This window comes from Adiantum capillus-veneris, chromosome 2, assembly GCF_014529385.1.
Source record: "Adiantum capillus-veneris isolate H3 chromosome 2, ASM1452938v2, whole genome shotgun sequence".
Classification (NCBI taxonomy): domain Eukaryota; kingdom Viridiplantae; phylum Streptophyta; class Polypodiopsida; order Polypodiales; family Pteridaceae; genus Adiantum; species Adiantum capillus-veneris.
Genome location: NC_140932.1, coordinates 105,787,147 through 105,803,354, shown reverse-complemented (window position 1 = coordinate 105,803,354; position 16,208 = coordinate 105,787,147). Strand labels below are relative to the sequence as shown.

At 44.3% G+C, this 16,208-nt stretch overlaps 1 protein-coding gene across 2 annotated transcripts in view; it reads right to left on the bottom strand.

Annotated features, from left to right (window-relative positions):
* Window positions 1-6,118: 6,118 nt before the first annotated feature.
* LOC147463331 (uncharacterized) overlaps window positions 6,119-16,208 on the bottom strand; it is a 72,227-nt gene continuing 62,137 nt past the window's right edge. Inside the window, exons 7-10 of one of the 2 annotated variants that reach the window (XM_086488105.1) lie at window positions 7,275-7,331; window positions 7,100-7,176; window positions 6,522-6,595; window positions 6,119-6,437 (exon numbers count right to left, since the gene is read on the bottom strand). In XM_086488105.1, the coding sequence (XP_086344231.1) occupies window positions 6,418-6,437; window positions 6,522-6,595; window positions 7,100-7,176; window positions 7,275-7,331 (228 nt within the window). In that variant the 3' untranslated portion in view covers window positions 6,119-6,417. The remainder of the gene's footprint in view (window positions 6,438-6,521; window positions 6,596-7,099; window positions 7,177-7,274; window positions 7,332-16,208) is intronic. The other variant, XM_086488113.1, reaches the window with a different exon arrangement.

Here is a 16,208-nt window from a genome sequence, read left to right as displayed (position 1 = left end):
AGGCAGAAACCTCTTCCTTGTACTGATAATCGCACTCTTGTAGATGCATATAATAAGGTGGTGCACTCTTACAAAGATGCAGTGGTTCATGGGACCTCTCCATCACCTGCAACATTTTCTCCCTCTGAGAAAGGCATGTAGAATGTTGTAGTTGAGTCACAGGCTGCTGATGTTGATGTGCTTATGAGCGAGTCAACTTAGTCCTTTCCTTCCTTTGCCTCTATACATATCTCTTGAATGCATAGTTGTGTTAAATGCATTTCATATAATGTGTGCGGGTTATGTAACCCTGATAAGTGGAGATTAACCTAGCACTATGTACATACATGTAAGGTAGACATTGTGGTTTTGCAAGAGCATAATCAACATGAATATGTTGGGCAATGCTCGTATTTTGTGGGGTATTGGATAGAATATGTTGGTTTATCAGGTTTTTTAGGAGTTTTGATTATGGTTAGGTATGAGTTGCAGCCAGTTCTAGCGTATCATGATCCAGCGGGTCGTTGGATGGTGGTTCAATATACGATCAATGGCCAAAGTTATGAATTTGGTGGGGTCTTTGCACATACGGCCTTGAGGCAACAAAGTGTTTTGTGGCATGAGATGTCTTCGTATCCATGGCTTTCAAATGTGTTGCTTTGTGGTAATTTTAACAATACACCTATTGTATCAGATAATACCACAAGACATTCACACATACTGGGTATGGAATTACAAGCATGGACAGATCTTGTTACATACACACAAATGTTGAACTTGTGGACCCTTTTGGTTAGATTGACTTACTTGATACGTACCTACTGCTTTGTATCCCAATGTTTTGGGGTACACGTTTCAACATAATGCTCATTCTGCTTACAACAATTTGATGAGTCTACATGCGAAATAAGAATTAACCATTCTTTGCTTTTACCTGATCATGCTCCGGTTGTGATGTTGTTGCGCTTTGGGAAACTACACTATCAACCTCTTACTAAGAAACGCCTACTTCATATCAACAATGCATATCTTTCACATGAAGCATTCCGTGAGATGATTTACGATGTTATTCCCCCTTTGGTCGCCCAAATGCATCTTGATTCTGATATTGCCTGGGTTCGCTTTGTTGCGCGTGTGCATAGTGTAATTCAAGAATATGGAAAGCATTACATGTTTCAATTACGTGGTGATGTTGAAGATGCCAAGCATGTGTATCAACAACTCCAACTTTTAGCTGACATACATTTATCATCTAAAAGTGAATCGACAACTCTTTGTCAAGCCCGGGTATAATGATAAACAAAAATTGGACAAATTGCAGACTTGTATTTACCATCGAGCGTTTGTGGATAATAAGGGTTGCGCCTCGTAACAGTTTTTTAAGCACTTGCATCATTCAAAGGTTTCTCAAACTACTAAGCGAGTTATGCTCCAACCAGGCGCTTGGAGAGCCTCAAAAATTGAGCTTGCAGATGCCATGGTTTCCCATTTCAAGAATGTTTTGCCACTCCGCTGCACCATCTGCTGAGGCTCTTCATGCACACCAGCTTTTGTTATCTACAGTGCATTCAATTATCTTGCCTTAAGATGCTTTAGCATGGAGATTTTACAGAAAATGAATTGCACTCAACATTGCTTGCACTTGGACGATGGCGTTCGCCTGGTTAGGATGGGCTCACTGTGGAATTTTTTATCTCCTTTTTAGACCCTCTCAAAGACCCTTTACTCTACATGATGAACGCTGCATGGGCAAAAGAGAATTTGCCAATATTCTGGAAAGAGGGTTTGTTAAAATTGTTGCCTAGAAAAGCGCTTTGTGAGTTGTTCTCGCATTGGCGACCAATTAATCTTATGCCGGTTGTATATAAACTCTTGGCTAAAATGATTGTGAGTCATATAAAGGAACCTTGATGGCAAGTATCCATTCCGTACAGTACAGCCTCATTCCTCGTCGCCAAATTTTGGATAATTCGCCTAATGTATTGATTGGAATGGAATATGCCAAGTATACACATCAGGATGTTCTCATGATGCAGGTAGATATCGAAAAGGCGTTTGATACAGTACAATGGGATTTCATTGCCGCTACAATGCGGGCCCTTGGATTTGGTCCAAAGCTGGCTAATGTTGTATACTTCTTGGATGCTCTGTCAGACAGGGTTGCCCACTTAGCGCTTTGTTGTATGTCATTGCCACTCACCCCTTTGTTACTGCATCTCGATCACTTGACTACGCTTGGTTGTCTTCATGGCTGAAATTACCCAATGGCAGTGACTTTATAGGGCAGGCCTATGCTGATGATTCGTTGTTCATGCCCCGCAATAATCAAGATGATGTGCAAGTGATTATGCAAGCATTGGATATATTTGGTCTTGCAGCAAGCCTTAGGGTTAACTTTTGGAAATCCAAACTCTTGCATGTTGATGTTTGTGAGTGAAATCATCTTTTGTGGCCTGGCGAAATTCATGACCCGCATGTGGTGGTTAGACACTTACGATATCCTATTGGCTGGCAGGTAACTAATAGCCAGCAAGTCAATTAGGTCGTGCAATGATTGAATGCCAAATTGCACTATTGAAAACTATCTACATGGTTGTTACATGTTCAACTTCGTATTGTCCAAAGTATCATGATGGCATATATTCAGTTTTACTTGCCCTTATTGCACTGGCCTCGCTCTCGCCTCTCATTGCTTATGTCAGATATTGTATCTCACTTGTCGCGCACTAGTTCTCATAAGAAAGGCCTCCGTCTGTTAGCAATGGAGAAACTTTGCACTCCCAAGTGTCTTGGGGGGCTGAATATTTTGGATCTTCGCCGCCACGCATTGGCAAGGAAGGCTGTGTTATTGCCGACTCTGGCACTGCAGTCTCAACCATGGACAATTATGGTTGCAGATCTATGTTATCACTCCCGCCTTCGGTCATTGGAAGACTTCCCTTCGGGAGATTGTGTTTGGCAAGATGATCGATCATATTCCTAGTTGCTCGATCGCCTCTAGTTTATTGTCTGCTTGGAAATTTGTTACGAATCATCTCTCAAGGCATGCCAAGTAGCAATCAGATGGGAATTTGTTGCATTTGGAAAGCATTCACTGGAGTAGGGTGTTCTCTCTTACTCTGGTTGATCGATCGCCTCGTCAAGCTTACTTCCTCTCTAGCTGAGGCATATGTACAGTAGATGATGTGGTAAATTCATCTGGAAATTTTCTTACTTTCTCCCAGGCAACATCATGCTTTGGGTTTGTGATGGAGCATATGCTGGCTCTTTTCTTTCCATTCCGCCGTTTGCCACCAGATGTTATATGCATGATAGGAATTTATGGAACATTCCTTTTGATGCGATTTCCATCCACATTATCTGTACTTCTCTTATGCAGGACTCTTGACTGGCTGATCACTGTAATGCACTTTTGCCTTTACAAAAATCTGATCAATGGTTTGCTGGAAGTTCTTCCGGTTGGCACCCTCCTTGCGGCACGTCACAGCAACTCCTCTCATTGTGTCAGTTGTTTGGCTGGTGACGAGACTGTCAAGCATCTGCTTTGGGATTGTCGCTTCACCAACGCTTTCCTGGACCATGTCTCTACTTGTATGCACCTTCGCTTTCCGTCGGTAATTTTCCACAAACAATTATGAGTTTTTGGCATTCTTTCGTCTTCCCTTCAACGATTTGCAATCATCTTCACATGCGTCAGATTCTAGTCACTATGGTCTTTGTGGCACCAACGCAATTTACACACGTTTCATCGGCATGAGGTGGGCCCTTTTCCCGTTCAAGATTTTGCTGAGGCAATCATTACATTTTGCCTTTGACATTGGGGACATATCCTTGGAAATCTTGCAACTCTTATGTTTGCTTTTAGCACTTTCAACTCTTCTCTGTTCCTCCCCTTGTATTTGATCTTTTTCGTGGGTTTTCCTCGCTTTGAGGTTTCCCACTTGCAAATTAATCAAAGCAGATTTACAAAAAAAAAAGTGTGTGTGTTGTGGGATGTTGAGTCTTTGCACTAGATAGCTATAGGGGCATAAGAGAATTTAAGAATTATTGAAAATACAGATGCTGAATAGCGATGGATATTCTTTTAGTGCTTGAATGGTCAAAATGTTCCATGATGATTGCTTGCTCTAGAACATGGCTTTTGTTTCCATGGCATGTGACCACCATGTCTCTCCTTAGCAAAGTTTACTTAAGAAAAATATGGTGATACAATGAGCTAATTTTTGAAAACGAGGAAAAGTTGGTTATAAACAAAACTGTAAAGAGGAGGTATTTGTGAAGAATCTCGTCTACGGGTGCTTGAATTTTGACCACACTAAGCTCTTTTGCTGTGCACTCTTTTGATGTTCACAAGGATGCTTGTCATCGTTCATGATTGGAAAAGATGAATACAAAGTGCCCTTTTGTGTAGGTAGTCTTTACCACTACAAGGACCTAGGAAGTTACATTCTCATGTTACAATTCATACTTATACCAAACATGAACAGACGAACATAATGTTTGGACGTCTCATATCCATTTGATTACCAAGGTTATGAGTAGATACAATATCTGCACACACACACACATATCAAACCACTAGACTAATAGTCGTCATACAATCAGGCCTATAATGCATGACGAAGCGATCACCCTAGATATTAAGATCTCACATTAATCAACCACAAGAATAAATGAAGAATTTACTTTCAGATCAAGGCATGGTGACGAGACTGTCAAGCATCTGCTTTGGGATTGTCGCTTCACCAACGCTTTCCTGGACCATGTCTCTACTTGTATGCACCTTTGCTTTCCGTCGGCAATTTTCCACAAACAATTATGAGTTTTTGGCATTCTTTCGTCTTCCCTTCAACGATTTGCAATCATCTTCACATGCGTCAGATTCTAGTCGCTATGGTCTTTGTGGCACCAACGCAATTTACACACGTTTCATCGGCATGAGGTGGGCCCTTTTCCCGTTCAAGATTTTGTTGAGGCAATCATTACATTTTGCCTTTGACATTGGGGACATATCCTTGGAAATCTTGCAACTCTTATGTTTGCTTTTAGCACTTTCAACTCTTCTCTGTTCCTCCCCTTGTAAATTCTTCATTTATTCTTGTGGTTGATTAATGTGGCATGTCCTAGACCCAAAGGATCACGCCAACAAGCATAGAGAAAGAAAGAGATGGAGGAGTTGCTGGATAAACCTTTGGGTCTAGGACAGGCAAGTGCAAGATGTTTTAGGGGCCCAATATCACCATCACGGAGGAATTCCTACACACAGAGGAGGCTTTTTAGAGTATGGTGGAAAGAAAAAAATTTCAGTCAGTCTTCCTTAATTAATATGGTCCCATCTGAGGCTACAAAAAGTAGAGTGATCCCTATTTTTTAAGGCTTCCTATAGTACTTACACCTCTTTCATGCTCATCTAAGGACGAGGGGATCCAAAGAGAACTTACTAAATGATGCACTACTCTGAGAGCATACAAAAACCGGTTCACAAAAGAAGAAGACTAGACCTTATTTAAGCAGTGGGAAGCCAAAAATGCAGTACAATTCTGATGGGCCGCTAGATGCTTATCAGAGTTTCAGAATACGGGCTCTAATTCCTCTCAAATCAAGGAATATGTGAGGGAGAACCTAGCATATTTATCAACATGCAATCCCTCTTTCAAAACAAAATGGCACCAGCAGCCAGTACAAATAGGAGTGGTCTATGTATAACAAGATGTTAAAGTCTTCTAATATCTTCAATTAAGACACAAGACTCAAAAACAAATGGAGTTCTATAAGTTGAACCATACAATGACGCAACATTGGCTGTCATACGCAATTTGGACCCTACCCCCTGAGTCTTGTGCTGCGCTATAGCCATATCTTCGCCATAGACCTGCGTTGGGGTCTACAGGAAAAATATGGCTATGGTGCCGCACGGGATCACTGAGACGGTGGCAGACGGCAATGAAAATTTGTAGGGGTGGGGAATGTACCAACCCCCCTACCACTGCAAATGCCTTCACACAAAATAAAGCATAGAACACCCTCTATAACTGATCTAAGGTACTACCAATAGACATGATTGACAATCACAATCAAATTTTCCTTCAGGCCTAAAAATGGCAGTGACTACTTCAGCAAAGAGAGAAAAGCAGTGTCATATGGAAATAAATCCAAACTTCAAAGCATTCAGTATACGAAAGTATGCATACAAATGTTTTCTATACGAATGTATAAGGTATACACAGTTTAAAATACAAACTTTGTAACAGAATTCCTCTGGAAAAGGTAGAGACGTAAGTGTGAAACTATTGTACTTCCAGGCAACCAAAAACTAGTGTCCCTCTTTCACAAGAATGTCCAGCTTACATGAAAACTCAGCAAAAATGTGCAAACGAATCACCCTTTCTTAATGTGTACAAGTCCTCCGACTTCTCTTGAATGGATCATGTTCAATAACTATAACCTTAAATTGGCAGCTGGATAACAGATGAACCCACAATCAAGCACCATAGATTGCTGAGAAACATCAAAACACTGCTAAGAATCAACCAACATCTTACCACAGTAAACAAATTGGTTGAAGTCTAAAGCCACCCTGCCTTCTCTTTTTGTATCGAAAGCTCCAAAAAGATTTCTATTTCTCCAAATCAAGAAAAGCATAAATCAACTACTATAATAAAACTAAGCATTATGCACTAATTCATGGAAAGAGTTAAAATAAACCTCTCTCTTTCATAGCAGTGTTTTTTTGTGTGTCCTGATCTTTAACACTACAATTGTTACAAAGAATACAAAGCTCATGCTGATTCTGAGCCATTCTGGTTTATTCCACACTGCCATTAGCCTTTGTATACGAAACCCATGTATCAAAGTAATTTATGGAGAGATTATATGTCATCAGCCTTTGTATATGAAACCATGTATCAAAGTGATTTATGAAAGATAAAATATGTAATCTTTCAATCGAAAAGACAACCTATATAATCTTTCATAAATTGCTTTGATACAAGGGTTTCGTATACAAAGGCTGATAAAGACAACAGATATAATAAATTGCTATGATACATGGATTTCGTATACAAAGGCTGATGAGACACACGTCGCTTATCACAATGTAAACTATATCTAATGAGCATACCTTGCTGATTGCAGAAATATGCACAATGAGATGTAATCATCCAGGCGAAACTTCCCCAGTTTGTTTGGATCAAAACTCTGAATTTTGACACAAGAACATAATCAGGGATACTACATCGAAACAAGGAAGCAAATCGAATGGGTACAAGTAAACCTCTGGCTGTTAATGCGCTCACCTGACATGCTGTGTAAAATGCTGGCTGATCAAGAGAATAACCTGTCTCTTGCAATGCCTATCACAAAAAAACAACTGAGAGGATGAGCACAAGGTGTGCTCACAAGACGAGAACAACCAAACTGATGTATCATATTGTAAACCATACTCAAAAGTAAGACAAAACCCCACATAACCTGCGAGATGCTGACGAACTTGAGAAGGCTGAGATTACCAGAAAACCTCAAACAACTGGGAAGGGGACCCTCACAAGTGATTGATTGGAACGTGCTGAATAGTAGTGGCCTCCTAATCATGCACAATCAGGCCCTGCGCCAACTCTGATGCACAAAGCAATTGGGTAGGAGAAGCTTTGTCAATCACAGCAGAGACAAGTTGGGATTAGGGTTGGGGGGATCCTTCTGCTGAACTTGGGAGCGAGAAGCTTAAGAGCACATGAAACACAATATGTTTCTTGGTGTTATTGAATTACATAAGTCAGCCCTAGAGATTTCTTTGATCTATCTTTAAAGGGGAGTACACCCAAAGCTTTGAGAAAAGCATTGAGCTTCTCAAGAGGAAAAGTCTTGGTAAAAAGATCAACAGGTTCTCCCTATAGTGGCACATTGAGCTTCTCAAGAGGAAAAGTCTCGGTGAAAAGATCAACAGGATTCTCCTAGAGTGGCACATTGCCAAAATAATCGCTCCTACAAAATATTTCAATGCAACTCAATGTCCTTTGAGCAAGCATGAAATACTTGGTTCTTAACAACTCCATATGCTCTAATTGTTTGTAAAGACAGTGGTGGTAAACTGTTGTCAAACACCCAGACCAACCACAATCTGCGTAGCTATAATAGCTGCACTCTCCTCACTTTCAGAACTAGAAGTGGCCTTAGTGGACTGTCAACTACTCAAACAAACATGTCTTTGGAATGCCCTTATCATAAGACACGGTAGGAATCTGAAAGGCAATTCAAAACACAAGTGAACCGTGTGGTAAAATCTTATCTGCAGCAATTGCTCGTGGAGGCCTTCAATCTTCATAAAAAACAATCCATGGAGTAATCTTCAGAAGTGTTCTTTCTTTAGCCTCTAACACCACCATCTTCATTCCATACTTGTCTCTGTCTCTCTTCTACACGCATTCTTTAAGACTAACAAAAACCTATAGCATGTTAGCTACACATAGAGCTTCATGGTGCAACAGCTAGCTTGTCATTTGTTAGGTTTTAGTACTGATAATCTTTCAAATACATGCATCTCTCCGCAAAAAAGTGGGGCCGACCCTTTGCATTACTTAAAAATCGACCATTGGTCCATATACAAGAAATATGGGAAAAACCCTGACGGATGTACAATGAGATCATGGGGAAAAATCCCATAACAAGCTGCAGGGAAACATCTATGAATAACGATACTTTAACTAGGTAGTGAAGTGTAGCTATCTAGATAGTGATCAGGCTAACACAAATCTGCCCAAAGCTCTGTCCACCTCGGGCGATGCAGCAAAGACCACCAAGTCTAGTGCTGTTTATCTGACTGATATAAAGCATCCACTGTAAGAACTTCCTACAGCACCTCACAAAAGCCAAGGGACTATGAATACCCTAGGCCGTGCTTCCAAAATCATCCACATCCATTCTAAAATTTCCTGATGATGAACTCCAAAAAAGGATGCAGATCTACGGCACAACCAAACTGTAAGAGGCACGGGGAACCCACTCGCTGTCCACCTCAAAAGCCAAGGCAAGGTACCAAGATGCACATCTCTTTGACCAAACAAACCAACTTTCCTAAGGCTTCTCCGAACTGAGTCTTAAACAAATCTGAAAACTGCCAGACATCCATAAGTAATTGGCCTCAACCATTGTCTGCTCCTATAAGATATCGTAGACAACCTCCCTCGTCAAGAAGGAGTCTCCATGTAAAACCTGTACTCTAAATCTATGGGAGCTCTCTCTGAGCTGAAGAAAATGTGAGGTGTTCCTAATAACTGAAGGAAAAGAATGTCAACACATAGTGGCCTGCTCCTCAAAGAAACATCTGGGGATCTCCGTGGACCAACTGCAATCAAAAGAAGCCAATGAAAAATCCTCGTACCACAGGTGCAGAAAGACCAATCTATCTCCAAAGTCGAGAGGAGTGCGGCTGATGACCCTTGAGGCAAGTTCTTTTGATGAAAAATAACAATGAAAGCACATGTGCCGAGTAAGATGATATCCTCCACTTTGCCTTCATCCGACCCAGTTAGAGTGCACAAAAGCCACTCCCGGATGTTGACACGAGCATAGGAACACCCCATTAGGCGGCCAACAACCCCTCTTTGAGAGAGAACTTCAATACGATCACCAATTTTGCGTTGTAGATCTTCTAGAATAACCATTCAAGGTGCCATAGTACTTAAGAGAGAGCCGGAAAATTTGAAATTGAAATCTCTGCTCAAACCTAAAAAGAGGATGGTGGTGGGAGATGGGCTCGATGGAAGGCGATGGACGAGTGACTACCCTTTGAATGGTTAGGCAGTCGTGGTTGAGTAGGGGATGCAGGGCAAACTCTGGCTAGCTGCCTGAGTTGGGCAAGCGGGTGGAGGGCTATAGGGAAAGTGGGTGCTGCTGAGGGTGGGGTTAGGCGGGGCAGGGCACGGGTTGATGAGAGGGCAGGGGCAGGCGGGTCAAGGCGTGAGTAGGGATGAAAGGTAAGGCGAACGCAAGCGGGGGCAAAGCAGCCAGCGAAGGAAACGTGAAACAAGACAGCACGACGCTTGTGCATGTAGAGCTCTAGCCTTCCTCCTCTCCCTCTAAGGTCATGTTGATGATTGTGGGAGTGGGGATGGCAAGTGGTTCTTTCCCTCTTTGCTTTCTTGGCGATTTCTTTCCATTTCTCGGCCTTATCTACCTTGTTTTCTGTTTTCGTGATTACATCCACCCACGAGGACATCTTCGCCTCATGCTGCTTCTCTTCTTCCTTGATCTTCCGCATTTGTTCTTTGATAACTTTGAGTTCCTTTATCATCGAGGGCTGGATTTCTCCTTCTTCAAGTCCATTCCCCGCTCTAGTTTCCCCAAGTTCTCGTTTGAGGGCTGAGATGCATAGTTACCCGGAACGGGAACGGGGAACGGGAATGGGAGGGTCCGGAACTAGACGGGAACGGGGAGGAGGAGGGGGGGGGCGGAACGGGAACGGGGCCGGGGCCGGAACAGTCCATCTAGAGTAAGGCTTGAATTACCTCCATTCAGCTTAGTCCCAAATAAACTCCTAAACAACCCCAAAATTGCTCCCAAATCTGCCCCCTAACCTGCCCTCAAACTGCACCAAATATGTTCCCCGAACAACCCCAAAAGCCCACTTTTTTCCCCCCAAATGCCTACTTTTGCCCGTTCCGCCCCGCGTTTCGCTGTTCCGCCTCATTCCCCCATTCCGGAACACAGTTCTGGTTACACCCCGTTCCGGAACGGCGTTTCGTTCCCATCTCCGTTTCAGGAACGGGACTCGTGCAGAACGCCGTTTCAGAACGTTTGGGCCATGTTCCCCCCGTTCCCTGTTACACTGCTGAGATGACCTCTTGGAGCACTTGGACTTCCGCCTGAAGGTCTTCTTTCTCCTTTTTCCGTTGCTTGCCCTCGTTGAAGACCATTTGGCCATCTCTTCCACCATCCTTCCATCTCCGTCTCTGATTCTTTCATTTCTTTTTCCACCTGCGTTATCCTTTTTTTCGTGTGACCATGAATGTTGCCTTCGTAATTGGCGGGGAAGTCTTGCACACGGGTGACCTGCTCGTGGTCTCCATTGCTGATTACAGTGGACAAAAGTGGTTCAGTAGCTCATTTTAGCAAGCTGCCCCCCTGCTCAGTAGGATGGAGCTGCCCCCTTGCTTGCCTTTGTATTAATTGTACAGAGCAGCACTGGCGACAATGCGACTAGCAGCTCGTCAGGTGCAGCCCACGACCAGCAGAGAGAGCAACGTGGCAGCAGAGGGTACTGTGTGCAGCTCGTCACCTGCTTTATGTGCAGCTCGTCAGAGAGAGCCCGCGCTCTGGTGCCCTGAGACCTGCACACACTGCTGCTGTGAGCTGGTGCTGGTGCTGAGGCTGAGGCCTACACGAGCAGGCCTACGCGCTGGTGCTGAGGCTGAGAGTCTACGAGAGAGAGAGAGAGAGAGAGAGAGAGAGAGAGAGAGAGAGAGAGAGAGAGAGAGAGAGAGAGAAATGAAATGAAATGAAATGTTATATTAACGTCTTCAAAAGGCCAAAGTGACCTATGAGACCAGAAAGTTACAATGCGGTGTATCTGATACAAAGTCAGATTAACAATATAAATTAAACTAGGATAACAAAATATAAATACTGCGGGATCCTAAACTAAGCAGTACAATGTGAAGACAATATGGGAGGAGAGAGGAGATCCATCTTCATCTGCACTTTGGACGACGAAAGAGTATGGCTTGAATCCTTTGCTGTAGCCTCCTTCGAAATCGTGTAGCTCCTCTTCTCCATCGGGGTCGTCTAGATCTCCCTAGCTCCAATGCTCGGTCTATGAGAATGCCAGTAGTGCGGGTAGACCTCTCCACCGTTGGCTGCTCCTCTGTCTGTTCTTCTGGGTGTACAATATCTAGTGTGAAGAAATCTGTGATCTGTCTCTGGGGATGTCTCTCTTCAGCTCTCCTCAGTAAAGTTTCTCTATGCCTGTGTAACGCAAGTAGATATAGCCCAAGACATCTTTGATCCTCATAACTCATAACCCTAGATAGAGGCCCAAAACCTTCTCTGAATAGACAATGAAAACGGCCTTGTATCTCATAGTACGCTGTGCAATGACATATGTAATGTACTTCTGTCTCTGATTCTAGATGGCATAAGCGGCCTATCCTGCTATCTGCTGGTGTCCCTCTGAATCTGCCAGTCTCAATCTCGAGCTGATGTGAGGACGTGCGTATCTGGCCAATGGCAGAACGCAAACCATGCGAAAGATGCATGTCCATACAGCTAGGTCGAATCACAAACCCATCCCCCGTGAGGTGGAGAAGATGCTCTCTATAGAAAGCCATCTTTGTGCCCAACTCCTGTAACGGCTCTATCCATGTCCTCCTCGTGTCCAGCTGGATCAGATCCTGACGAATGAGTCTATTAATCTCTACTCGTGTCAGAGACCTCAAGGGTGCCTGTATTGAAAAGGAGGCAACCTGTCCATGGTGAAACCATGTGTCTGAAACCATGATGCCATCTGTGCATACCAGCATGATGTATCCCCATTAAGAGCTAATTGTCTGGAGGACTCTAGAGCCACCTGGCATATCTGTCTCTGGTAGTATCCCACAAACTGTGCACGAAGGAGACTGATCTGGTAAGCGCCTCAATCTCCATAGGGGAGGCAGCTACTTCCACTCGAATGATATCATGCAGTACGGAAACCTTGGCTCTAATCAGCCGAGAGATCATAGATACCAGGGGCTTCTCCATACGCCTCCAACCATCCTGGCCTATAGAAGGTCCCCAAACCTGCACCCCATATAACATAGTAGAGGCAACCAAAGTATCAAAGAGCCATAACTTTGTCCTAGGTTCCTAGAACTGAACCTGCGAACACATCCTCTCGATTCCTCCCAGAGCCACACCAGCTCTAGTTAGTCTAGTTTCTGCTGCTCTTCTCAAAGAAAATCTCGGCCCAGTAAAGACTACCCCCAGGTAAGTGTATGCATCTGTATACTCCACAATCTCCTGACCATATTTGAAAGTAGGTACTGATCTCCTGACCCATTGCGATGTGGTGTTAAACACCATAACCTTTGTTTTACCTAGGTTTACACACAGTCCACTATCCTCTGCGAAACTGTGTAGTGCATCCAAATGTCGTTGCATACCTTTTGGTGAGTCAGATATCAGCACAATATCATCAGCATAGAGCAACAATGGGATCCACGTCCCTGCCAGCTGGGCACCCCTGTCACCCTCTCTGTCAATGTAATCGGACACCTCATCAACATACATACCAAATAGAGTAGGAGACAATGGGCAGCCCTGTTTCACTCCAATAGTAGAGTGAATTAAATCAGATACCCCTTCTGGAGTGCGTACATGTCCCACCATTGATCTGTACAGAGCCATAATCCCCCAAATCACCTCTATGGACACCCCCATCTCCTGCAGTCTGCGCATCAATCGAGCTCTTGGTACCATGTCAAATGCTTTGCGAAAATCCACAAAGCTACAATAGATCCGTCTCCCATGTGCTCTGCCCTCCTCAATGATGGCCCTCAGTGTCAGAATATGATCAAGGGTGGAGAAACCCCTCCTGAAGCCGGCCTGACCCTTTGCTCGTACACCCTCGCCCTCTGCCCAATTACTCTAGTGTTGCTCCAGAATAGATGCATACAACCGTGCCAATGTGTGTCCAACCATAATAGTGCGGTAGTTCCCAGGCTCTGTAGGGTCACCAGCCTTGTAGATGGGCACAATATTAGACAACCTCCAAGTCTCAGGTAATCCCTCACACATGGCACGATTGAACAACACTGCGAGAACCTCCTTTAGCATATCCCTTGTCACGAGGACGTGGCAGTTATTAACCATGTCATAGAGATGTGGCGACTGCTAACCTTGGTTGTTGGTTTCTTTCCAATGGGATTTATTTTAATTGTTTTGAGAACCTCTTTTTGAAGTAGCAAACGGTTGGACATTGTATGGCCAATGTGAACGGTAGATTCACCCGCAGACGGGAAGTGGTCGGCACTGGAATTCGTATGGTAAGAGGATGTCTAGGCTCAGAGCAAGATCATATAGGTCCCCCCGTCGCACTTATCAAGTTGGTGGATACTAGGAAGTGAACTCAATTAAGGCGTAAAGTCAAGGTGGGACTACCAACAAAAAGTATCCGACAGTTGGGCCACATTGCACTTTTGGATGCGGCTCCAATGAGGATAGATGGTTAGAAGACCAGTGGGAGCCCAACGGAAGCATCTCCTAAAATTTAGGGAACTGCTATTTTGGGCCGTGAAATGTGTTCGCGTCATTACCTCCGGTATGACTAGGGGAACACTTTATAACTCTGCCGCGAAGTCAACTGACGCGTCGGTTGGGATATTTTTAAGCGGCGAACCCGAAACGGGAAAATGCTTGAAAATGCGCCAAGTGTCACATTTTTGTGAACTTTCCTCTTGCAGAAAAATGGGCGCTGATTTTTATGCTGGGAGAGGCCTCATTTCAGCTTTTGTCACAGGTTAAGAGCTATGGAGTGCTTTCTTTCCCTCTCATGTACAATGTGGTGCTAGGAGTGATGCCCTGCACACTACACACTGCTCTCTCTCTCCCCTACGTGCAGTTATGTGATGCCCCACAAGAGGGCTCCTCATTTGACTGATGTACAGTTGTGTGGGTTCATGCTTTTGTGCTGAGGCAAGAGCCTCCTTGAGCAGGAACAGGGGTAGCTAGCTGCTACTCCAAAGCAGGCACTGGAGAGGGTCATAACCTCACCGTACAGGTGCAAAATCAGCGCTGTGTATGCGCTGTAAATTCACTGTTTTTCAGCCGTACGGACGCAGGACCATTGGGAATCGTGCCCCACTGGCAGAGGACAATTAGGGGACTGTTTGGGGCTGAAAACAGGGCAAAAACCGGTAAATACAGCGTGCTGAATTTACTGTTTTTGGACAGGAATCAAAGGGTATACGACAGTGCAAGCGAGTTCCAGCAGGGGAATTGGTTTCGTGCAAGTTTTGGGGCTGTTATGCTGCCGAAATTTGGCCAAATCAAATGGTATCTAGGTGGATACACGTGAAGGATTCCCAGGACCTTACCTTGTAATTTACCCTCCTAAAGAATAAAGAAATACCGAAAGGGGCGCCAATTTTGGGACCTACAGGTTGTCGGCGTCTGCTCGGAGCATTCTAGCTTCCAAGCCGTGTGTGTGTTTAAGTGTTAACTCCCGTTACAGGTCTCCTTTGCAAAGTGCTCTGTGTGTGTATAAAGTAAAGAATTTCGGGTGAAAGCCAACACCTACCGCCCTACGGGCCGGTTTCATCCCTGGCATGTATAAAGTGCTCCGCTACTAGACCGTCATGATCATATGCCTTCCCGGTCCTCATCTTGTCGATGGCCCTTTGTACCATCTCAGGTGTCAAGAAAGTGCTCGTAGCTGGGCAAGGCTTGGTAGGGTCTGGAAGGGGTTCCTGTCCAAGAACCGTATATAATGATGTCGCATATTGGCCCCACACATCAGGTGAAGTAATCACTGGTGGAGGGGAGTGCTCATGGAAAAGTCGCCATGCCTCTCCTGAGTCCCTACTCAAGAACATCTGATATAAGTCTCGCTCCATCTGAGCTAGGTAAGCTCGCTTCTTCCGTCGCACAAGGCGTCGGAAAGCAATCCGAGACTGTCTATAAGTGATAACTCCTAAAAGAAGATCCCTCTGAAGCTGGGCTTTCATCTCTCTGCACTCCTCATCATACCAACTATTCTGGGGCATGCTGCCAGAATGTCGTCTCTTGCCCGGCTGAGTGTGTGGGTATGCCACTGATGCAGCCTCATGCAGTGTCTCAGTCAGTAGAGTGGTGCACTCCTCCACTGAGAGGCCTATACCATTTGTGCCAACTGTGCCTTCCAATAGACGGTCCCAGATCTCCTCTGTATAAACGAAATCAGTCTCTGGTGTAAATGTATAGCGGGTGTGTGACCTGCCTCCTGATGTCTGGGTTGTACTATACTGAAATTTAACGGACAGTGTCAAGAGAGCATGATCTATTGCTATGCCCACTGGCCTGGCTCCCACTGTGAAATCCTGAATGCAGGGGACAAAGCTCGGTTGTGTCATAACATAATCCACTATACTGGCCCCATGTCTGTGTGGAAAGCATGTGAAACCGGCTGCTTCGAGAAATCGCTGTAAGCCATTAAGTATGGCTAATCCATGTTTAGTTTTCATTTCCATGAGGTATCTCCCATACTCCGTCTGCTCTCTGTC